We start from the raw sequence: 25,633 nt of genomic DNA, 5'->3' as shown, positions 1-25,633 counted from the left end.
AAAGTATTTGCAGTTTATCAGGAGACTATAAAAACTATACATCTAAATAGAAAACGTCAACTTTTACCGTACAGTCTTTTTTTTTTTTTTAAATCATTTACTTTTGAGGTCCCTTGTTCACTGCCTCCTTAATGGCACATTTAAGCTCAAACCAATATGGCCAGAGTGTTTGACTTTTACCAAAGCTGGGTTTCTTTGCAAAAGTTCAGAACCAAATGAAGGAAGTGATCGTAGCTCGGAGCAGGTTTGTACATGGCAAACTACAAACTGGCCATGCAGGTTTCTGTCGTGACCGAAATGGAGATTTTACTGACTCATGCATCACGTGGCTGAGCGCTAAGATTTCTCGCCAGGCAACCTTTTTTTGTTTTTGTTTTACCCTTTTGCTCATCTGAACAAAGTGTTACTGTTTGCTTACATAAGTTTGAGTAGCCAACTTCATTTTCAAGTTTGTCATACGGCAAAAAGCAACTTTCTGAAGGATTTCAGTCGTCCTTTTGAAGGAGAAATAGCAGAATCTATATTTGGAGAGCGCGGAGGAGCAGCCTGGTTGCTTCTATTCATGGAACGGCTCATAAAAGGATCATCCTTAGAGTATCTTCCATATTTTTGGCACTTTTCCTTGCATGTCTGCACCTCCCGTCTATCTAACACTGTAAACAGAAGCAGCTCCTTTCTATACCTAGAGCCAGTGTTTCACATCACCACTTTGCTTTTCATTTGAAAAGTCCTGAAGTTATATTTATTTTTCTTATATAATGGCACTATATGTTTGTTTTTTTCATTTAGTTTTTTTTGTGCATTTAAAAATAAAGATACTTATTGAACTTGGCATTAAACAAAACAGATTCAGTCCGTTCTGCAGGTTAACAATTGTGACGCAGAATGTGAAATCAGGATGTACATGTGCAGTGTTTTCCCTGTGGGTCCCTCTCTCTGACCAGAAGAGTAGCAACAAATTCTGGCTTCTCTGAAACAATAACGAGAAAAAAAGCTCCGGGGCTCTAAAAGCCGTCTCCAGCTTTCACCCCACAAGCGACAGCACGAGGTCCATCAGGATTTAGCTGCTGCCTCGTCCTTGCTGCAACCTTCTCACAAATCTGCAGCCTCCATCGCCGGTCTCCTGGCCTCCGCTCGGCTCCTCCCAGGCGGACCCTCACTTCTCTTTCCGTTTCCACTGACAGTGATATCTACAGTGTTGCGATAACATCTGCATTTGTTGTCCCAGTTTTTTTTTTTTTTTTACTTCAGTAATGTTTAACATGTGATGACAATGACAGCACAAATCGAAAGGATGGCAGGTAACTTAAGTCCTCGGGTGACAACATGAATCACATTTACAGACTGAGTCTTCGATATGGAGTGAAGGACTGTCCTCTGAGCTGAATAATGTCCTGATCCAATTAGAGGTGATTATGATCTATACACCAGCTCTCCTGTCCTTTTCCAGTTAGTGTAGGGTCGACGGACAAACACTGTATTTTACATTTGCGTTAGTATTCATGAGATGTGTGTGTGTGTGTGTGTGTGTGTGTGTGTGTGTGTGTGTGTGTGTGTATAGTAGTAGTAGTAGTTGCTTTTATGGTGGTTTTCCAGACAGGTAGGAAATCAACGCGGCGATGGCACAGATGTACGTGATGATCCCAAAGACAATGGAGAGCACCGAGAGCCACAGAGCCTGGCGAGACGCTGCGTTGGCCCCCTGAAAATCCCCCTGAGCCGACGCCTTGTTGGTCTGGAGGAGACAGCAGAGTGAGATAAGGATCAGAAGTGTGAGGGGGGGGGGGGGGGGGGGGCATTCGTCATCATTTGTCAATGTCCTCCCTGGCCTCCACTTTCCTCTTCCACTCATTCCAGTCACACGCTAAGCCCATATTATGTTCCGTCTCTGAATCACATTCATCACTTCCTCCTTCCTCCTTCCTTCCTCTCCCCCTCCAGTCCTCGTCATTGACTCTGACCTCTGTCTTAGGCGGCACTCAACAATATTGGAAATCTATCACTTTGGGGCTTCTTGTTATGACTCTAATTAAACCTTAACGAAGGCCATTGATCTGATCAAAAGGCCTTTGCAGCTCGCTGCCAGTTAGCTTTGCAAAAACGTTAATGGGGTTTCTCCTCCCCCCCAACACACACACACACGCACACACACACACACACACACACACACACACACACACACACCCTGCACTGCTGGAAGGATGCCTATATAATCTAAGGGGCCTCTGGCGACTAGAGATAGAGATGTTATGGGCTTTTCCACACTGTCACTGATAATAGTGACTGATGAGATAGTTGGTGCAGTGTTGTTGTCCCCTTTTCCCTTTGGTCTGCTCCATATTTGCACCAGCCTTGTCTTAGAAGAGATTGATAATCTCAGCTATCAAATTAACACTGAGTGAAACTGATTTTGAACAGCAAGAGGAGAGAAAATACATAAGCTGGCATGTATTATATATATATATATATATATATATATATATATATAATACATGCCAGCTTATATATGTATATATATATATATATAAATATATATATATATACATACTGTATATATATACACACAACTAACTAATATATGGAAGTAATGGAAAGGTCGACACTGAGTTGTTTTTTTAAAGCATCTTAATAAAGATTCTGTATTAAAAAAATCTACATGTATAGTGTGGAAAAGGTGATTTATAAAAATGTATAAGAAAAACAAGTTGTTGGATAAGAGATAAGCTTTCTTTAAATTAAGTAAAGATAATTAACTAAAAATGCATTGTATAAATATGATTAAAATATATTGAACGAATTATGTTTTGTGAAGATGTTTTAATATACATGAAACTCATAGCAACTGTAGAAGGTCAAGATGTTTCAATAACGAAAAAAGGAAAGGAAATGTATCAACGATATGACAATGAAGTATAATTAATTAATTAAATCAATGAATCAGTCTAAATTATAGGAGTTTTTCTGAAATTATCAAACAAAAACAAAAACAATGCACATCCTCATGCATTGGATTGTACCATTTCAAACCTCTTGTGGCATAATCCTGCAAATAGGTGTAATCCCTTCCGGACTAAATTTAGACCCATAATGCCCACATTTGCAAGAAACTGGACCTGTTGTTAGTCTTTGCTGCAGAGGGTATATGAAATCACCCGTGGCTGTGAACTACAGTGCCAGGTAGTATCTTGTCAGCTCTGGACTGAGTGCGTGTGATCGAGTGTGTGTGTGTGTGTGTGTGTGTGTACCTTCTGTGAAAGGTAGAAGGCAGCGATGCCCAGGGGCCAGAAGCAGCAGAGCATGGAGAAGAAGGCCAGACCCAGGTAGTCCTGAGGGATCATCAGAGGGAAGTTGCTCTCACTGTCTGTATCACTGAAGTCATCAATGGATGAGTCCTGGGATTCAAACAGAGCGCACTTAGGTTGAGTTCAGGTTAAACTGCAGAAGGAAACCTCACAGGTGGTTTTGTTTGCAGAGGATTTGAGATATTTGTCTTTCGGATTTCTGCCTCCACACAAATACGATGGAGATTAATTTAATACATTTTTTACCAGCAATTGGAAATTACATTAAAGAAAATCAACAGCAATCTCTCACTGTAAAATATGTCCTCATTATTCTGGATAACAGAACACAATGCAAACCATTTTCATAGGGACTATTTCTTTCATTCAAAGGAGACCTGTGGGTTCTCCAGAGTAACCGGGACATTGTTTCTGGAAGGTCACATGCAGTATATGCTGAATATATCCTAAATTTAATTTTGAAATGCCGTGAGCACAACAAATCAAACTGAGCTTCGTGGCAGCCCATTGCTCTTGCTTTTAATGGTATATAGTTAGCAATACAGTGTGTTTATCCACTTGTATCAGCTTCATTGAGGCAAAACAATTAAAACCAAAACTATGTATGTAGCCAGATGACAATGAGTAAGATATACATTATTTTGTAATTGAACTGACCCTTTGCACTCAAAGCTTAATCATTTTTTCAAGAGTATACGACAATGTTTAGTATTATTAAATCTAAAAGTTGCATTAAACACTCAGAGATAATATGTTCTAACACTAAGTCACTGTTTTATAGACGCATTATAAACGTGCTTGTTTTGTTGTGCTCCCGTCTTCCACAACAACTGTAACTTTGCTGGTGCCTGTGAGCTAATATGACTGAATGGGGTTAGCCTGGATATGCACTAGCTCTGCTGACCGCAGGCGTTTCGTGACTCATGCATCTTTTTGAAACAGCTGCATATTCAATCCGACTTCCTCTCTCTCACTCCGACCCTGTCACATTGCTCTACTTGTTTTATTGTACATTTTCCAAAGATGCTCCTGCAACATTTGAGCAAATGCTTCGTAGACCAGCATCCCTTTAAAAAAAAAACAAAAAACCCTGCTTTAACATTAAAGAAGATCCGTCAGGGGAAAATCAAGAGTGCGTCAAGACAAACAGTTCTTTAAAACTTCTCCGAAGGTCATCTCTCCTGCTGAGGCATCGTACTGATCATTCAGCATGAAGCAGTGATGGAGTCTGACTCGTCTAACTGGGGGTTTGGAGTGAAACAAGGGAGAAGGAGAAGTTGCGTGGTGCCTCTTTGAGGTCACTGCAAGGTTTTATTCCCACTGGCCTGCGCCTTTTGCATCGCTGCACTACTGCCAGCATTCAGAATGAGTTGGAGAAAAAAAAAGTATTTTTCTGTGCTGTTCTTTTGTCCTTGTGAAGCAAACTCCTCACTGAAACTTTGCAGCAGCCTCTTGATTTTAACGGTGTGTGTGTGTGTGTGTGTGTGTGTGTGTGTGTGTGTGTGTGTTTGTTCGCTTGATTGTGTTCTTAATCAAAGTAATAATCGTAAAAACGGCCTTCAGCCTTTTAGTTCTCAGTGGGTGATTAGACCTTTGTGATATAACCTTGGCAAGAGAATTTTCATAATTATCTACACAGCCAGCGGCTACTTACTTGTGACATTTACAGCATATACATTCTCATGTTGACTCCCAAAACGTCAGATGACCACTGTAAGAGTCTTAAAGCTAATTTGAATCTTCCTCCAGGGTGGGTTATGCTCGGTGATCTATGAAATAGAACTGGCATCCTCCATCGCTACTGTAGTGTCATTACCTGCACCGCAGCAGGAGAGGAGCTTTATGTAATCTGGCTTTTTGACAGTGAGCATTCAATTGCTGCCTTCCCCGGAAATGCACTGCTCATATGTCTATTTTAAGTTCCTCTTTGGCTCCCAGAGTCTGTACTGAGAGTAGGAGAGTCTCTCTTGCTTTTTATGCAAAACTCCTACAAGCCATGAAGGGGACATGGTAGAAATGAAATGGACGGAGATGATGATTATTTATGTGTGGAGGTGAAACAAGTAGTCAATTAATTAAAGAAAATTAATCTGCAACTATTTTGATAATTCGATTCATCTGTTCAGTCATTTATCCAGCCATGGCTCCCTGACTCAGCTTCTCCAGTATTAGGATTTGCTGCTTTTCTCTGTTGTATATCGTTGTGAACTGAATATCGTTCCTTTGGACTGTTGGTTGGGCAAAACAAGACATTTAAAGACGTCCTCTTGGACAGAGAGTCCAGACATACTGGGACTTTTTAAACTATTTTCTGACGTTTAATAGACGAGAAAATAAATGCGAGTTTTGGCCCTATTAGTCTTTCTCTTGAGCATCTGCAGAAAGTGAATAAGTTGCACTGCGTTCTGATGACGTTGTCATAATTTTGTTTGAAATGAATGCTTGATTTGACAATTTGTAATTCAAATTTGTACTGAAAACAAATTCTGTTTTCAGTACACATGAAAAAAACACTCAGCATCATGTGAGTGGGATGTCTTACGTCAGAGTCGGGGAGCAGGTCGTCCTCATCATCAATGCTGTAGGACATACTGTGGAAGTCCTGTGTCTCGGCCAGCAGCTTCCTCTCCAGCGTGGAGCCGGGCCGAATGTCCACAAAGGTGGTCTCCAGGTAGTCTTTGCTGAGCAGGGAGTCCGCATGGCCCCAGATGGGAGCCGGTGGGTAAAAGGACTCCAGCGTGCGAGGTAAGGAGCAAGGGTCCAGTGGCTGCTGCTGCTGAAGCTCAGGACGATGTCCACAATAGCCCCTCCACGCTAAGGGAGGGTAGGCCCTGTCCTCCTCACACTTCACCAAGATGCCCTTGAACATCCCGCCAGGGGCCTGTCCGGGCCCGGGCCCCACCCCCGTCCCCGATGCCCGGCTGTTATTGGGGTTTTCTCCCAGAAGAGGGTGCTCCAGCTCATCTATATTCTCCATCCCTCTCTTTTATTACCAACCGCACGAGAGGCCACCACATCAACAACCAAATGTAATCTACAAATCGGTCTGCCGAGCGACTCCCTGAAGAGTGTCCAATGGGTTTACGCAAAGGCAGCTGCTTTGGTGGCTTTAGTGTTTCAGTGATAATCCATCCGTAATCCTATTCTTTAATTTTTCTCTTATTTCAGGCCTCTATCCAGAGGCCGACAACACATGCCGGGTTTATGAAATATCCTTGATGTTCCAGTGGTACCCTTCTCCTGTGTGCTATGAGATGTGCTGAAGTTGTGCAGGGGATTCAAGATCCTCTTTTCCTCACATGTCATAAGCTACTTGTTTCAGGGCTTCATGGCTTGGGGTTCGCCCCGCGTCTTCCATTTCACATGATTGAGTGCGTCAGCGTTCGTGAATATGCAAATGTTGGCCACTTTCTCTCTCATACAATATGGAAATGTCAATTCTGATGATGGAGGACCTTGATTAGCCCCTGACAGGCTAACGAAAACACTGGGCAATGGGTTTTCAGTGCGATCTGCCCTCAGGAACTCATGGAAACTGTCTCATGCAATAAAATACAAAGTCGTACTAATCTAAGCACAGTGTCATGTTATCAGCATGAAAGCTCTGGATGTCAATCTTTCCCGTCAACCGCTTTGGATGCAAATGGGCACTGACTTGTGAGTGGAGAAATGATTGTGAAGAGAATAACAAAAAAGACTTTCAGTCGTGTTTGTTTGCGCTGACGCCGCTTTAAAAAACAGCAGTGGCCCTCCAAATGACTGGACGCACAGTGAGGCGTTTTGAAGCTTGAACATGCACAACCTCCGGCAGCAGTCAAACTAGTGGCGCAAAGAACGGATTGGGGCCATGTTTGAGGGCAGTTAATCTGTAAAAGCAATGCGGCTCCAGGAATAGAATCCTATGGCGCACATCGGCAGGTCAGCGGGCCCGCCAACAAGCCGGTTCCTCTGCTGTTGCTGCAGGAAGCCATGAGGAAGAAATCAAAAGTCCCCCCGCTGTTGATATATGGCCGTGTGTTTGCTGCCTGGCTCGGCGGCGCTCCTTCGGGACATGTATTTTTAATGTACCCCCCGTCCACCTTAAGAGGGTTTCATTCGGGACAGGCGAGGAGTCGGGCAGCTCTCTATCCCGTTCGATGACGACGAGGAGGTCTGTTAAGAGAGGAGCAAGGTCACACAAAATATTTAGACTTCACAAGCTTAACTGCCAAGGCTCCAGTTTGGACCAGAGAGTTATTATTCCTCACACACATATACACACATGCTACTTGGGCTACATACCTAAACTTAACCCCAACCCCAACATCACATCAGATACAGGACGTCAGCAGGGTGCTACTGTGTGAAATGATAACTGTCCCCGGGTGTTGGAGAGAACATGGGACACACTGTAGCTCGGCACATTAGTTACCGCAGCGCTGCAACGTGGCCTAAGCATTAGTGATAACCCTTATGCAAGACCCCGCCAGCATCAGTAGCCGATGTAACATCTACAGCTCTTTAAAACGGACACATGCTAGTTTTCTAATGGGAAAGGACATTCTAATTGTGTCTACATTCTAGTTGCTTAGAATCTGTCGTGTTCTTTCCTGCCCTTGGGTTATGTTTTTCATTCCGCGTCATTCTTTCATCGTTTTACTGTTTCATTTCGTTACACTAACATGTCCTGTGGTTTCAGTTCTCGCCCTCGTGTGTTTCCCACCTCCCTGATTATCCACACTTGCCCTCAATTATTCATCTGCCCCTGATTTTACCATCAGTCTATTCTGTTGCCCCCCTGCCAGATTGTCTTTGTTCTACCTTGTGTGCTCATCGTTTTCCAGCAATTCTAGGGTAAGTTTTGTTTTTAAATGTTTTTTAGACTCTGCCTTGTTCCCTGCATTCTGCCTACTCCCTGTCTGGATTTGTTTGCTCTGTTTGGACTGACCCTCCATGTGTGACTGCTTGGCTTCTTCACTAAACACCTAGACGTTTTGAACATTCCTTGTGTCCCGTGTCTGCACTTGAGTCTCTCCCTGTCAGTAATAGTCAAATAGGTATTTCTATTTGTTCTACTTTGTTTAAAGTGGTCTGCTCATATTGATTTGTTGAGAAATAGTGAGAGTGCACACTAGGCATGGCTAAGTTTGAAAATTCACTTTTTTTTCTCTGTTTCACACTAAAATGGACATGTTCCTTCTTGAAAAGCATATTTCTCCAATGATTTGTCTGTAGCATATGAATTGCGGTTTAGTGTGGACACGTCAAACTGTGACCTAAGCCGGACCAGACATGTTGATGGGCTGTTGTGTCGTAAACCTTCCGTGACCCACCTTTCTCTGTGATCTCTCATTTTAAATGTCAAAACAGTCAATCATACTGCACAGCGGTTGTCAATCAGCTGTGTTAACGTATTTCTTGACGGCTCCACTATCGTAACATATTGATTTGATCGACATTCCGATGCAGCAGTGCAGAAAGTACTATTTGCCTGGTTAACATGTATTGATGAGCTGCAATCAAATGTATTTTCTTTTTGCTTGTTTCCCAGGGACAATGCACTATGATCAACAAAGGCAAACTGTAAAGTAGCCAGAGTTGGCTTTAAAAGATAACGTCAGTCCATTAGTTAAAGGCCTGTTGTTAAAATGGCACCCTGAAAGTAGAAACAACAGATTCAAGTTTTAGACGTGTTCACAACAGAGATTTCAAAAAAGGATTTAGAACTAAAGAGTGAATTAGACTGTATTGAAATGGGTAATTACTGAGAGCCAGAGCAGACGAAAAGGAGGTTTAAGCAGCTGAGACTATAGACTGAAATAGGACCACGGAGAGCTTTAGCTGTGTTCATACTGTTCAGGCATTTCAGTGTTGATTGAGATCTTTACAAAAATGACAGTGTGGAGTCATATCATTCTACTTTTTGTTTTTGAATCTAGCCTGCTCTTAATAACATATGTAGGCAACATTAATGTGCCTCTCACCTAAACTGCACTGGATAAGCCACTTAGAAAATGGATGAATAGTTGGACGTATGAAGCTGATTGCCCCATAAGGTGACAAGTGACTTCAAAACATTACCTAGTGGTGCTAAACCCCCATTCGACTGACTTTATGTCAAAACAAAATCTAAAATTAGCACATAACCGAGTGGTGGAGACATGCTGCTGAGAAGAGATGAGGGGGGGGACATCTCTGTGTTTAGTGGTAACGGTCTTTTCATTCCCAATGGAATAAGAATGTGCCGTTTCAACAAACCACATAATATCTCATCAGTAAGTAAGTCATTCTGCATGGCAGCGTGTTTCACAGGCTCCAGATCAGTTCAATGACTCGTTGTTGCGCGCCTCACTGCACAGCACAGAGAGAAAAAGAAAGGGGGGGAAAAAACACAGAATAATTGGGTGTCTTTGGGCTGGCGTGGCGCTGAGGGCTGCATTCTGCTCCTGTGCGTTGACACTGCTTCGCCGTGCACCCCCCCCCTCCCCCCCCCCCCCCCCCCCCCCCCCCCTCATGGAGGGATAGTGTCTCTCATACTGAACACGCTGAGTGATCGTTCAACACACTGACGTCAGCAACGGCTCCGAGCACCCCCCCACCCCCACCCCTCGCAACGCGCTCGCACACATCTGAACATATGCTGCGTCCTGCACGCACACACACACACACACACACACACACACACACACACACACACACACACACACACACGCGCGCGCGCGCGTACCAATATTTGTAGCACTTCGCCCGGCCTTCCTCTCTCTCTCTTCTGCCCCCTCCCAATCTCCCCCGCAGCTTCATTCCAGGAGAGATGCACTCAGCTTTATTACACCCCCCCCCCCCCCCGTTGCACCGCTGCCCAGCCACCATAAAAAGACTTCTGTCAGCTGTATTATAAGCCTGCCTCCGCTCCTGATTCTGCAACGCTCATAAAACATCCAGTCAGGTGGAGGGGAGGAGGTTGCAAGGACGCCGGCGCAAATCACCGGCGACACTTTTACAAGAGCTCCTCTCCGCTCCCTCCCCATCTCTCTCTCTCTCTCTCTCTCTCTCTCTCTCTCTCTCTCTCTCTCTCTCTCTCTCTCTCTCTCTCTCTATCTATCTATCTCTCTATCTATCTCTATCCTTTTCGGTGTGGTGCTTCGTCATACACACACGCGACCACACATCGACTCTGCTCCCATCCATCCGGTCCCCCTGATCTGACCCCCCATCTTCATAATAATCCAGCCAAGACTTTGCCTCCGTGCAAAACTTAAAACGTGTCTTGCTCCGTACAGCCTCTACTTGCCGCACGAAAAGAAAGCGTGTTCTTAAGACATGGGAATGTGCAACCAAAGTGAAATATTGCTCTATATAAAACCCCCTGTCACAAAAAGCGGAGAAATGTGGCTGCTGACTCCTTCTGTGGATTTTCAGCAACTCCGCAGTCTTTTTGAAACACACTGACGCAAAAAAAAGAAAGAAGAAAAGATAAAAACGCGCTCACGCACGGAGAGCTGGATGTAATGTCTGTAATATTTCAGCTGATATAGACTGAGGCGATATGCATGTACAGTGAACGCACTCGGAGAAACAAGAAAATGGCACGGAGGCTATAGTGGGAGATTGGGAGCTGTAAACGCCCGAAGGCTCTTAATGAGAAAAGGGAGAGCAGCGATGTCAGGATAAGACCAGAGCAGGCTTCGACATGTGCCAAACAAAAAATGTGAAAAGCCAAGTGGCGGTTAAATGGCCCTATTGATTGCATTTCCAAACCCCTTCTCTCTCTCTCTCTCTCTCTCTCTCTCTCTCTCTCTCTCTCTCTCTCTCTCTCTCTCTCTCTCTCTCTCTCTCTCTCTCTCTTCCTCGATCTGTGTGGAGTGACTTGACAAGAGCAGAGAGGAAACTGAACAGAAAAGATGAGGAAAAAGAAGAAAGATAGAGAAAAAAACAGGCGGCAGCGTCGAGCGCGTTGCACAGCTCGTGAAAGCCCAAAGTAACATCATGTTCCTATGGAAACGGATTCACCACGGAGTGGAGCGCTCACTGCAGGATAAATGAAGCAGAGGCTAATTTGCCATTTCAGTACAGTTCCTCTGCTCGGCTTGATAATAGCTGGATGGGATCATTCAGTGTATAGCCGTGCCTTCCAGTAAGGATGTGTTTCTGTCACATTACACCGCGAAGGATGGATCCTTTCCACGGAATTACTCCATAATAACAAATGAGCGCAGTCACGCCATGGGCGCGCGGTTTACTGGAACCCCCCCTGTGCAGAATGTGTGCATGACAGTGTGAGCTCATTAATCAGGTGCACGGTGAGCCCCGCTCTAACCTCCGACACACACACACACACACACACACACACACACACACACACACACACACACACATTTCCTTCACATACACAAACACATGCAGTCCCTTGCAGCTTTGCATCATTTTGCCCTTTTAGACACAAACTGCAGTAAACAAACCCTTTGAAGCCCTCCATGAACTGCCTCCTACATGCTCACATACATAACTACCCACTTCCTACACACACACACACACACACACACACACACACACACACACTGCTCGCACAGCTGGTGCTTGTGTGCAGTGAGGCCTGAGGAATGGGAAGTTATATCCATTGGCAATATGTTGCAAACAGCTCCAGAAATCTCTGCAGAGCGTGTTGCATGTTGTACTCAGTGTTCTGTTATGTGCATCTGTGAGCCACGGGACACACACTGTACGGAGACTGCGCTGTAGCTCGCAATGTTGTGGTGATTGTTTCGGTCTTCCTTGACAGATATGTCCTCAAGGGTTTACATGTACACATGTTTACCGGTCGTATGTGGATGTTACTGTGTGACAAAACATTTGACCATGAAAGATAGGGTTATTTGAATTATTGTGGTGCACATTCCCAAGCCATTTGCACATATTTCAAATTGGCAGTAATCTCTCAACTTTCTCAACATTATTTCTATTGGCCAGGATTTAATTTTGCTCACCAGTTTACAACAAAGGACATGGTCAAAAATAAAGCTTCATCCCTCCCAAATTGTATTTTTGACTCAAGTGGAGTTTATATAGCGTAAACTCGTAATGGTGGCAAACAGAAGCCTGTTATTGTTTAAATATATTGTTTTAAATGTAGTAGTTTCTTAGTAACGCCTGGGCAAACGTATGTGAACACTGAGAACCGTCACAATGCTGAATCGAGGCTAAACAGACCCAACACAAAGGCTGCAGATGTCTGTGTTTACATCGGCGTAATGACCTGCATGTGCATGCATTTGTTTATTGTGTGTGTGTGTGTGTGTGTGTGTATTAATATTAATGTGACGACACCTTTCAATCTGGAGACAAAACGCTGGTCCACACAAGATAAACCGTTGGAGGGTTTAGGATTACTTGGGTTTTGGTTAAGTTTAGAATTGTACTTGAGCTAATTTCAGGGGAAGGATTACATTACGGTATGCAGCAGTTAACAAGAAAAATGTCCTCACAAGTAACTAAGACAAGTGTTGGTGCGCGGGGTAATTAGCCTCTCACAGATCTTTACATGAGCGATGATGTATTACATGGCCTCATCATCATCAACACAGAGGGAGGGCATATTTGTTGTCCTCTAATTGACAATGACCTACACACACACACACACACACACACACACACAGAGCACAGTCAGTGGAGAAAAGTATCCCCGCATACACATTTTCACATTTCTTTTGTTTTCTACCTGAACAAAAGATGAAAATGTGTTGAGGGATGCGGATGTGTCGGGTTACCTGAGGTTTTTAGGGATGCTGCGTGAGCTTTTGTATATCGCTACACAGCAGGCCTGTCGTACAGCAGCAAACGGCTACACAAACATGAACAATGGAGCCGATCTGTGCGTGTTTGTAAAAGAGGGGGTTGCTCTGCTGCTGTTGCGGTTACACTCCGAAGCAGCATCTCTATTGTATATCTTCATGAATATACACAGAAACGAAGCTGTGGCAAGTTCAGTTGAATTAATAATGAAAAAGTGAGGAGCTCTCATGATCACATCCTCCTTTTCATTATATGACAGCAATATAAAATGTGTCTCATTTGCAGGGACAGGTTTATTGACATCAGAAACACAATCATTATTCATAAATCACCTTTCTCAGTTCACCTTGAATCAATAGTGAAATGTTTAATTTCAAAACAGAGATTAAAATGCAAGACCTACTCTGACAAGTTACCGCTGACATAGAGAGTCAAACTTGAGTATCTGAATGTGCATTTTTGAAGCAAACTGCTGCAGATAGATTCAATGTGCTGAACAAGTTCAATGTGAAAGCATGCTTCTGGTTGAGTGTGAAAAATAGACACATTAAGAGCTGTCTAACTGGCCACATGGTGGCGCTGTCGGCAACTCATCTCAATATGTTAGGCCACACTTCCCCAAATATGGAACTTTTGTACCATGAATCTTTTGTCAACGCCTCAGTTGTTTGCCAAAAAAGGCTTAGTTAGGGTTAGCGTACACTAAATGGCAGCGCAGTGCAGCTATAGGTCAACCACCTTCCCATGGAGCACCTGTGTCGCCTACTAAGTATTGATAAGCATTATTGCATTTGAGATATTGCTATTTTATGCACTGTCCCATAGACCACCCATTTTTTTCATGATAACTATGTCTATGTGCCAAGTTTTTAGCATGCATCATATTTGATGATGATAATAATAATGATTTTATGAACTCTGCCATAGAATATTTAATTAACTATAAGAGATCAAAACGCACAATAACAGCAACACCCCTAAATATGCTTTAAAACATGTTAGAATTAGAAGCTTAGCTCATGTTAGCATAGTAAAACTGAACAATAATAATTGCAATATATTAATAAAGAGAGAAAATAATAGTGTGCTTCATGGCAGCAAATGCTCTAATCAATAGAGTGATTGTTATGATATCAACATTATACTGGTAAAACAATATGCATTGTTATTGTAGATATATTAGCAGTTTAACAGCAATGCATTGTTACTGTAGATAGACTAGCAGTTTAACAGCAATGATTCACGTTTAATATTTTTCCAATTTATGTATTTGTATTTATAAAAATATATGCCCTTACTCCCTCCGTTGTTTCACAACGGAGGGAGTAAGGGTGATGGCACAATAGCAGAGAAAATGGGGGGGGGGGGGGGGGGGTAGCCACATTTTTTAAAATAAGCAACGTGAAAGCTAAAAGGGTTGTCAAATAAATCAATAAAACACAATCAAAACACAGCGCTCCTTATCTGTTCCTTTTTAAAAAATGTGTTCTCACCTTCACGTTAAACTCGAACCCGTCCTGTCCGGTCCTCGGGATGAGTCCTCCGAGAAGAGACGGGGGAATCCAGCGTCCCGGTTCTAACCATCCGCACGGCTGAATGCTATCCCACACTGATTTGCTCGCGCTCAGCGTGGGCATGTGCAGAGTGTGTGTGTGTGTGTGTGGCTTGTCTGTATCCTACGCGTGTTTGTGTGAGAGAAGGAACGAGAGCGTTGAGTCACAGAGAGTCCAACTTGTCTTCATCCCTCCGTCGAGGCTGTGCTGATGCGGCCGTGAATGCACGCAGATGCGCCTGTCACACCTGTGCGGCAGCAGCAGCAGCGGTGTGCATGCTTTGTCAAAGACCCTTCCCCCTGCACAGCATCCTCTCTCGCATCCCGCGCGGCTCGCGCTCTCCTATCCTCACGAGCAGGTATCTCATTAATCCTCGTCGCGGTCGCAGCGCATCTTACGCGGTGTCAACTTTCTTCTGCCACTCTCAGCTTTTCTCTGACTTTACAAATGCAGCTCTCTTCCTCTCCTCCTCCTCATCCTCCTCCTCCACCTCTCTCTCTCTCCCTCTCTTCTTTGCCTTTCCTCAGCTCTACTACCTTATCGCGGCGGAGATACTGGGTCCTAAAGCCTGTTGAAGCACGTGCGTGTTCCTCTGAGGTCCTCGTAAGGATGGGAAGAACAACACACATGCAAAGTGAGGGCATTTCGCTTTTCCTTACTTGTTTAAGAGGATTACAGGGTCATGGCTTGATTTTGGTTTGGAATCGGGATTTGGGTTAAGACTGTAGCGGGAGGGTGTAATGTTAGCCTCAGCAACAACACGTGTGTGTGTGTGTGTGTGTGTGTGTGTGTGTGTGTGTGTGTGTGTGTGTGTGTGTGTGTGTGTGTGTGTGTAGGTGTGTGTCTGCATTGGGATGCAAGTGGATGGTAGGATTGTGGAAAAGCTGCAAATGCAATATCCGCAGTGTGCAGCCAGGTGCAAGAATGAGATGAGAATCTCATCGATGCTGCTGTGGAGAGGTGGAGAAAAAGCGTGTGTGTGTGTGTGGGGGGGGGGGTGTTATGCAGTAGGTTTGCGTGCTGTATGTGGTGTACCAGAGCGGAGGCAGTGAGATGCCCCCCAGCGAGGATGACTCCACTTTCATGTCTGCTTCAACCCTTGACCCACTTTAGCTGCCCACATTAAGATCTCCAGTCAAAAAATAGACCCAAGATGCAAAAACAATCATCCCTGCTTCTCGTGGCTCATGCTCATTTCGCCTCTTCCAGGGGAGGCCGCGTGGGATAAAGCCCGGGCATCGCTGGACACCAGCAATCAATGAAATCCACAGGGCTTACGCTGAGTATTTAATGAGGTGCACTGCTTTTAGCGTTGAATCCCCCTCCCCTCAGAAACGGTTTAACCTTTTTGGCTGTTTTTTGTGTGTTTTTGCTGTTGTTGTTGTTTGTTTTTCAGGTCTTTCCAGCCGGTCAGCACAGCCGTAAAGCTGCCTATCTGATGCTCCATTTGTCTTTGGCTGTCAGAGTGACAAGCGGCCTCTCAGTCCATCATGAAGCAGGGATCAATACACTCTCCTTAGTCAGAGCACATCCTTCCCATCTCTCTATTTTCAATTCCCCCCCCCCCCCCCGTAAAGGACAGAGTAGGAGATGGATTGATTTGGTGAGGGGAGTGAGACAAGGGCACTAATGATATTGCATAGAGTGATAGCGATGTATGGCTTTGTTAATGTCAGACATTGTTGTATTGATCGCACAATAAAGCAACGCCACCTATCATATGATCGAGTGTTTGACCGCAAAGGCATGAAACAGCGTGGGAAACCTGCTGTACAATTTCACTTTCACGGTTTGTTTTAAACTTCCGAGTGCAATATTCTAAAATATATTGGCAAAACAAATTAGATATTGGTGACTTCATTCCAAAGATATACCAAAAAAAAGACAACAATCGTTTGGTTGACAAAAAGTGTTCAGCAGGTAAACAAGGCAAAATGCATGCAAACAAAAATCCAACCAAACCAAATCATCCTCATCACATTCCCATCCTCTCCAAATTCAAGTTCACCAATCCAGTGTGTGACTATGTGCCCCCCCCCCATTCTTAAGACATTACATTGATTAATTGATGTTCAATTTTGCAATAATGGTTTAGAAAATGGTTAGATGGGTAATTTGTATAAACCTGTTTTTCATTTTATTGACGTGTCCATTCCTTATGTCACCAAAATGACTGAAATCCTTCTTCAGGTGTGTGGCATCGTCGTCACCATCCACTCCCAACTTACAACGTGTGAGTCTGAGTGTTACACATGCCACTGTCTGATGCTGAGGGACGTGTCGCTATAGGTGGGAATAAGACGCTTATCTCCTTGCCCATCAGTCATTTTCTAGAAGCCGATTAGAGAATAATGAGCTAACCCGGGGGATTGAGACGACTTCTAGGTGAAAAGGCAACACCCACCCTGTGAGATGACGGGCGGTCACGTGCAGAGGCGTTATATCAGCAGAAACACTGCTTGAAATTAACTTCAATTACAACATTCTTGATGAACTGGAAAGAAGAAAAAAAAAGCTTCGGGCAAATAAATGGAGCGAGCCTTCATATTGTTGGAAAGCTTGTGTGACTTTGTTGTCTTCCCTTTAGGGGCACTGGTTCTGCAACACCTTAACGTGAACGGCCACCTCAGCAAACCCTGAGAGGATGAAGGAGGGGGAGGGGGGGGAGGAGGGGGAGTGTAGTATTAGCAGAAAGCCTGGGGTGGTAAGTAGATCTATAGGGAAAACACAGCTAATCCAATACCCACTGAGGAGGGGAAACACAATCACTTTGGAGCTCTGAAACATAATTATTGCAAGCAAGTGTTGAATCTGTGTGGCTGTCTCAGAACATTTCCTTTCATTTATCCAATTCAGATATAGGAAAGGATGCTCTTCTCTCAAGCCTGCTGTTGTTTTTGTTGTGGAACAGCCGTGATGGGGGGGGGTATCGATATTTTAGCAAGATGTAATCTATTATCTCCGTTACAGAAAAGGGCTAACAAGAGATCCTGTTTGTGTGCCAAGCACTTTGGGCAAAATGCAAATGCAGCAGCTCAATCTCCCATCTGGGCTGCACACAGCTGATGAGGGCTGATTTGTGTGTGTGTGTGTGTGTGTGTGTGTGTGTGTGTGTGTGTGTGTGTGTGTGTGTGTGTGTGCGTGTGTGTGTGTGTGCGCACGGGCTGCAGCACGGCTGGGGTTTTACGCGCCACTACAGAGGAAATGCAGCCTTTGTGCTCCAATACATGGAGGAAGTCGGTGGGCTCATGACTCTTTCATTTTTTTCCCTCTTTTTTTTTTCCACGAATTTTCTCCCTCCGCTCTCTCAGCTCTGAGGGGCTGAATTATTTATCGTACAAAAAGGGGAAGAAATGCAAAGGGATACAAGGACGATCAAAAATGGTGAGAGCTCAGCGTGAGACACACAAATACACCCACACACATTCACATGTCAGGCAACCCCCCCCCCCATCATCCTCCAACCCACACACATGCAGGGTGGTTTACATAAACACAATCACACACATACACACACACACACACATAGTTATATGGATGCACGGTTCAGTGATGTGAAGTGTCATCGTGCTCGGAGATAGCTTTGGTTTTCTATATTTGGAGTGCTGGTCTGTCTGAATTAACAAGGGAGAGGGACCTAAGGGAAGACAGAGAGAGAGAGAGAGAGAGAGAGAGAGAGAGTGAGAGAGAGAGGAGGGGTGAGGTGGTCTCGGGAGGAGAGAGAGATTAATGTACCAGTGAATTGATTACACGGTGAGCTGTGAGGGGTATCACAAAAAGGGATACCCTGTTGAAGAGGAGAGTTTCGGGGGACCAACAAGTCAAAGCAGCAGCTTGTTGTGATGTACACAAAGGACACTGATCGTGTGCTTGCACTTGAGATGTGTGTTTGTACAGTATATTCAGAATGTATTCCTTCACTTTTTGTTCACATTTTGTTATGCTGTCGCTCAAAATTGAGGCCAACCAGTTCACTCTTGGTTTCATCAGACCAGACAATCTTGTTTCTGACAGGCTGAGAGGCCTTTAGGTGCTTTTTTTCCCCTTCTTTTTCTTTCTCTTTTTTTGCAAACTCCAAGCTCCAAACTCTTTCACTGACTTGAGGTTTCCGTCTGCTGTCGGTGGAGTGTCTCACTGATGGTTGTCCTTCTGGAAGCTTCTCCCATCTCCTCACATCTTTGGAGCTCATTCTTTTCTCATTTCTCATTTTGAAGGGGACAGACACAGATGCAGTTGAAATGCAGTTCTGCAGTGTGTGTTAAGTGGTTCTAATCATTAATCATAAATAAAAATGAATGAATGAATACATTATTAATTCATTAAAAGGTGACATAAGGCTCATCGGATCCACAAGAGTCTCAGCTTTCCAGTCATACCCCAATTCATGCAATTCCAAGACTGTTTAGGGACCTCATTATGCAGAAATATTCAAAGACACCATTTTAGAAAAGGAGAAAATAACACATTTGGGCTGTGTGTAAACAACTGCATGGTTTTTGCCCAAAACTGCATCGGATTGTCACACTCCTGGATACCCAAAGAGCCCATTTTCGTTCACATGTCTTGCGGTAAGAGGTCGCCTCCGCCCCTTGAACATTTTGCCCTGAAAAACTTGGATTTAAGTGTAACTGATTCAGGCTTTCACAGCTCTTTGTTTGTTGAGGACAAAACTTATTAGAGCCCCATTTCAAGTCTCTAAGGTCTAAGCGATGAGTGTCAGAACATAGATTTTGGGTGGAGCATCACTTTAACGGTCGGCCAACAGAGAGAGCGATTGTAAAGGGAGACCGAGGGAGAGATATGAAAGGTGTTCATGAAAGTGACCACCCAAAGAGTAACAGTCCTGTCCACTTTATTGATGAGATGTCTGCCCCCGGCTCGAGCTATACCTGTGATTGCTTCAGCAGCTCGATGCTGTTAAAATTATTTGCCGGTCCTCCGTCTCTTTTTTGTGTAGTCACAGTCAGTTTCTTTCCTCTCCAACATCGATCCTCGTGAGGGATGTGCCGGCAGACAACACACCAAACGTGGAACAAACCTCGACCAGATGGTTGGTGGACTTCTGGGGATACGGTAAACATGCAAATTTAGCAAAACTTTAATAAAACAAATGAAACATCAAGAGCAAAACTTTATTCAGAGAATTAAACAAGTGATGTTTGGATGGTGCCAACACCATCCACAAAGGGCAAAGCTTGAAGCAATCTGCACGATAAATGAAATGTTGCATTTACCTTCTTCCATTTTCTTCCTTATGACAAACAAAGCACATTACTTCAAGTGACTTTACCTTGAAGTGACGCGCTAGGCAAAGTGATGACTTTATGTGTTGTTTCTCAAGCTAATACATTTTTTTTCATGTCAATACAAAGGTTTCAGATTGCTTAGTGTTATTATAAACAGCTGAGCCGTGGTCATTTTTCACAGTGTGAATCAAATGTTTTTTAACACCAATATAAGCCTAACTGTTCATGTTTATGACTCATTCTCTGTCACGCTATATGGAGTATTTGTGAAACATAGAATAAGTTTGTTTACACATTAGTTAACAATAGCCTAATAGCTTTATGATTATATTAGACCATATTTTAGAAATGTTAAAGGAGCTGTATTTAACATTCTGAACATTGATATACAGTATTTGCTAGAGTGAAGTAATGTCTACCTGAGCAGTGAATGGAGTCCCTCTCCCTCTGAGTGTGTTATTATCAGAACTTCTACTTTCTTTGTTTACATATTTATACGTGTGTGCTTTTAGTGCATGTTAGTGCACGTTAGCTTGCCCACCAGCTAGCTCACGGTCGCTCCTCTGCAATGCTCTCTTTGCAGAAGCATATCACCCATACTCCGCTTCCCCCTCAAGTAGACACCGTTAGTTCTTTTGGCACTTTCATCGTTGTTTGCACAGTTAGCGCTGCACCGTTATATGTAAGCCACCGGCTCACCACTGAGAGGCAACAGAGATGCTCCCAATCCCGTATCGTGCACCTTTAATCTCTTTGTTTATCTTTTTCTTATTATAGCTGACACATAGAAAAAGCTGTGTTAAATAGAACTAAAGAAAGTCAAAGAGCCAAAAGGAGAAGCCCTTTCACAAGCAAAAACATGCACAGATACAATAAGTCAGACTTGAAGGTTCAGTCAGCACACTTTAGAACAAAAAACAAATGGCTTTTTGGCCACGCTGGGTCTGTTAGTCTGCCAGTTGATCCTCCACTATGGTCACAAACGATAGAATTGATTGCCACGAAATCTTGCAGAGAAGTCTGAGCTCCCCTGAGGATAGATCTTACTGATTATGGTGATCCCCGTGACTTTTCCTCTACAGCCACGACGATGTTGACTTCATCCAACACTTTGATTTATGACCAAATATCTGCAAAATGGACGACATTCACACCGGCCTGCGCTATACTTGGTGTTTGGTGCTAATTTGCATATATCAGCATGCTAACACACACTGTTGAGCCTGGCATGCTTCTTAGCATGTTTGCATTGTCACTGCAAGCACGTTAGCATGTTGACGTTAGCATTTAGCTCGCTGCAGCCTCACAGAGGGTTTCTGTAAGGTTTCCCCACCAAGAGCCTGACGAAATTGTTCTCTGCAGCGTGTAACTAATATATTTAAATGTATCATCATGGGCACATAGTTGATCTGAAGTTTCATCCACATTCTAGCACGGGGGACAGCCATGGACAGAGCAGCCTGATGCAGAGTGCTTCACAGCAACAAGGCAGAACGCACTATTTAACTGAGGTCACCACACAAAATTATGATATTACACAACTGTAATTCTCTCTCTCTCTATGTCTCTCTCTCTCTCTCTCTCTATGTCTCTCTCTCTCCCCCTCTCATTTGGTGCCCTAATAGGTTTGCCTATGCAGCACATTTGCCCACATCTTCCTCCTTTTATTCATTAACCTCACAGTGAACTGTAACAGCACCTTGTTATGAACATTTAAAAAGGGACGGTGCCACTAATCAGATCAGACAGCAAGAAAATACCACACACACACACACACACACACACACACACACACACACACACACATATGCACTTACACTACTTGGATTGTGATGTAATGAAGTTGTGTTAAATAATGAAATAAATGCTTGAGTGGCCATTTAAAGGGATGAGATGTGCAAAGTGAGAGGGAAGCCTTAATGGAGAAGGCGCTCGGGTTGAGTCATTCGAGCACGACTGTAGTGGGAGAGAGGAAGACAGGGTGAGAGAGAAGGAGGGAGAGAGAAACGTCCAAGGAGAGAGGAGGAGAGATGGAGGACGGGATGGGGGTCTCGTGCCTTTTTGTCAATTAAAGTGATTAATGCCCTCCCGCCGAGATGGTGGTGGTGGCGGGAGGTTTGGGGAGCTGCTTTGGTTAATGGAGCCAGATTAAGAATAAAGGTCTGTAAAGGACTCAGAGAGGATGAGAACACCCAGAAGCGAGAGGAATGGAAGAGACAGAGAGTCAGATGCAGAGGTCGTTGGGCGATAATACCCTGAGACGACCAGAGAGAGGAAGAACAGAGCATTTACAGGGAGCAGACAAAGGCCTTTGTGGAAACATTCAAATCTTGCTCCTGTGTGTTTTTTCCGCCCCATAAATCCATTCTGGTATTTGTCCTTGATCCGGGATACAGAGTACAACTCCTAATAGGCCAACATTTTGTGAAATATACAACATACGTCTCAACGAGTTAGGTGATAATATGTGTTTTCCAGCTCATGTTTAACAAAGCATAGTATGTAAGCATGGAGTGCAGTGTTGCAATGTGTTCATAACTTTGAACCAATTCCAAAGGACTCTTGGATGTATTGTCTCTCTTCGAGTGTTTCTGTGACTGAAGTCCTTGTACTTTTGTCCTGCATGGTGGTGTTTTCCTGACTCTGAAACATCAACAGTAAATATTAAAGTTCCATTGCTAGTTACTAGTTTCATTCTGGTCTCACCAATTTTGCGCCGATGTTCAGCAGTCATACAGACAAACATTCAGCATTTTCTTCATCATCAACTGCCTTTGTGTACCAGAATGCAATTCTGTCACACAAATTTTTAGTCACAGGTGATAATATTGGCCTTAGTATAATATGAAAATGGTCGTATCACTTACATGCTTGATGTGTAACCCGCAAAACTGCATGCAAAAGAGGAGGAAATCAACTGAAAACAGTGGTTGAAGGAGCAGGCTGAAGCAAAGAGGGAACCATAATCCTGCAACAAATCATGACACAAAGTACCTCCTGGAATACTGATTATGTCCCTACATTACTTTGCTTAAAGATACCATAATGGTGCAAATCAAGAAACTTCGATCCTTGAATAATGACATGTAACTGTAGTTGCATTTTTAAAATTGTGGGGATCTTTCTCTTTCTCCCCACACCCTGCAGTGTTTTTTTCTTATTTTTATGTATCCATCCCTTTTATGACCCTCCATGCAGCAGCATCCATTGGGGACACATCCATGTGACGTCATCCCCCGACAGGAATTTCTGGTCGGACAGGGAGGGCAGAGAGAGAGAGGGAGAGAGAGAGAGAGAGAGAGATAGAGAGAGAGAGAGAGAGAGAGAGAGAGAGAGAGAGAGAGAGAGAGAGAGCGGAGGCGTTAAGGGGGAGAGAGATGAGGAATGAGAACATTACGCATTGGGTCGAACTTTGGCAGAGGGAAATCTTAAGTGAAATGGTTCCCCATGGGAGGGAGACAGAGAGGGGTTTGGAGAGAAAGAGAGTGGGACTTCTTGCCAGTCTGATTTGTCTCCAAAACAGAGAAAAGAGTGAGAGGAGGACATAAGAGACGGGGCAACCGAGAAAGTGAAGGACACACAGAGGAAAGAGCTGACAGTGAGAAGGGGCTGTTTCTGTATGTAGTGAGAGGAGATGGCAGTTTTTTTTTTTTTTACCAGCGTGGCCCTCGTGCTGGCAGACTTGTTGTCCTGAAGGCCTGAATGATTTATTAAAGTGAGGAGTGGCAGAGAAGAGGGCAGCCAGGCGAGCTCTGATTAACTATGGGAGAGAGGGAGGACAAGCACTCCTCTATTATTCATTACTCCACAGGAGCACAGAGAGGGCTGGAATAGCCATAGTAGGGAAAGACAGAAAGAAACAGAAGTGGAGTGGACATTTTTGTCTGCTGCCCCCCCCCCTTTTTTTTGTAGTTTGCTTCGTTTCGTTACTTTTGCCCTTGATGCAAGCCTCGCTCAGTTTCTGCAGGGCCACGGATCTGTCTGCCCACCTCAGTGTCTGAGCGAGAATAGAGCATGCATGCAAAAAACGTAGGCACATGTGCACACACGCAACAAAACCACACAAACACACACACACACACACACACACACACAAACACACACACACACACACAAACACACACACACACACATACACACACAGGATCTCCCTTCAAGGCAGTTTGTTGGCTGTCACATACAATGCTCTCAAATATAGTGAGACATCAGTCCAGTTCTGGTCTGGACTGTTGCAAAACTTACATGCGGCATGATCGCATCCGTCACCCAACTGTTGTCATAGCCATGTCGAGCCACATAAAAACCCACACACATACACACTCTTGTTTGTTGTCCCTAAATAATAATGAAGCGCAGCTCCATGCTGAGATCACATTAGAAGATGCCGCAGGTCTGACAGAACCAATCTCTTCAGAAGTATAACTGAGAGGGGAGTCTGCTCAATACTTAAAAAGCAAAAAACATACAACATTGATGACTTGTGGGTCCACTGGTTGCCATCTTAAGACAGAGGCATCATAAACCTCCAGTCATGTCTGTAACAACATCTGTCTGCGTGGAAACAACCAGGGTATTTACAATTTTTTTTGTAAATTTCAATGAAATGAACTCCTTATAAATAATCTTCCTTCCTCTTTTTGTCACCATCAGCACAGATTTCAGGTCGTAATAGTTTATTCTACTCGCTGTCAGCTAAGGTAAGTGTAATGGAGCACATTTGACATGGTTGAGCGGTTTATAGATTATCCTTGCGTTCCTCTGGCACGTATCCCATCAGACAGAAAATTGCGAGGTGCGCACAGAAAAGGCATTTCCATTCCCTCTATCACACTCTTTATTTCTCTTCTTTCAATTGTGCCGTCCTGCTATGTGGTTGTCTCAGCCCTCCTATCTCTCTGTAGAGCCTCCCCAGCTCTTTTCTTCACCTCATGCCTGTAAAGCCCATCTGCTCGTAGTACTCTTATGTTTTTATTTGACAGCAGCAGCGTTCGAGGGCCGGCCCGTCATGTCAAGTGAAGGTTTTCAGACCCTGATGGGCCAAACAGTCTGGCTCCGATAATGGCCACCATTGCTGAAATCGCAATGTGTATGTGTGTAGGTGGGGCTGGTGGTGGTGGTGTGAGGGGGGCAGTGAGGCAGAATTGGAAACAGTGAGGAGAATGAGAATAAGATGAGAATGAAAATGTGCAGCCACGCCGCAGACTGGGCAAGTAGCCGCACTCCTCCGCCACCCCGAACCAGCTGGCTGCAGACTACGTCAATAGCGGTTCATTTTGCTCCACCGTGGTTATAATGGGGTTTCAATGAGGCATCAAATGAGTTCTGCTCGAACAGAATCACTGTTCAGCACAAAACTCTTCACCGCTGCAATTATTTCTCCAGTGCAGGCAGAGCTGTCAAAAGGGCAACAGGGAGAGAGGGGCCCAAGGAAAATGTGCATTTGTGGTTTGCTGGTAGGAGCATGTCCGAATAGAAACCCCTGCAAACGGTGCAAAAAAAACGAATGCGACAATTTCAACTCCGATAGCTCTCGGAGAGAGGCAATGTTTCATTTTTAGTTTCAACAAGAAACCTTAGTTGTTGTGGCACAGTGTTGTAGTAGATTCCATTAGATTGTGTTTAAAGGTGCTAAATTTGATATTCAGAGCGTTAATATAACAGCAAAAAACTATTGTCTCAGTAAGGTAGTGGAATAATGTCTACCTGCAGAGAAGGAATTTGCTCTCCCTCTGTGTTGTAATCTGAGCTTCTCCATTCTTTGACA

General features: G+C 44.0%; 1 protein-coding gene across 1 annotated transcript; it reads right to left on the bottom strand.

The window, feature by feature from the left end:
- Positions 1–76: 76 nt before the first annotated feature.
- On the bottom strand, positions 77–15,101 carry tmem91 (transmembrane protein 91). The gene is made up of 4 exons (XM_068713663.1): positions 14,564–15,101; positions 5,845–7,454; positions 3,246–3,392; positions 77–1,735 (listed from the first exon to the last, which is right to left on the bottom strand). The coding sequence occupies exons 2-4, from the start codon at positions 6,277–6,279 to the stop codon at positions 1,580–1,582; spliced, it is 738 nt and encodes a 245-aa protein (XP_068569764.1). The 5' UTR covers positions 6,280–7,454; positions 14,564–15,101; the 3' UTR covers positions 77–1,579.
- Positions 15,102–25,633: the final 10,532 nt, after the last annotated feature.

The sequence above is a fragment of the Cebidichthys violaceus genome, unplaced genomic scaffold, assembly GCF_023349555.1.
Source record: "Cebidichthys violaceus isolate CVI_PGR_0920_01 unplaced genomic scaffold, fCebVio1.0.p SCAF_1, whole genome shotgun sequence".
NCBI lineage: Eukaryota > Metazoa > Chordata > Actinopteri > Perciformes > Stichaeidae > Cebidichthys > Cebidichthys violaceus.
Note: the sequence above shows the minus strand (reverse complement) of the source record. Positions and strands in the feature narration are given on the sequence as shown.

Bases quoted from the DNA above. Each gene is read 5' to 3' on its own strand.
- tmem91 (XM_068713663.1), bottom strand. From the start codon at position 6,279: ATGGAGAATATAGATGAGCTGGAGCACCCTCTTCTGGGAGAAAACCCC. The intron at 3,393-5,844 runs GTAAGACATCCC...TTTGAATCCCAG, and splicing joins ACCTGCTCCCCGACTCTGAC to GACTCATCCATTGATGACTT. The intron at 1,736-3,245 runs GTACACACACAC...TGTCTCCTCCAG, and splicing joins CCTTCTACCTTTCACAGAAG to ACCAACAAGGCGTCGGCTCA.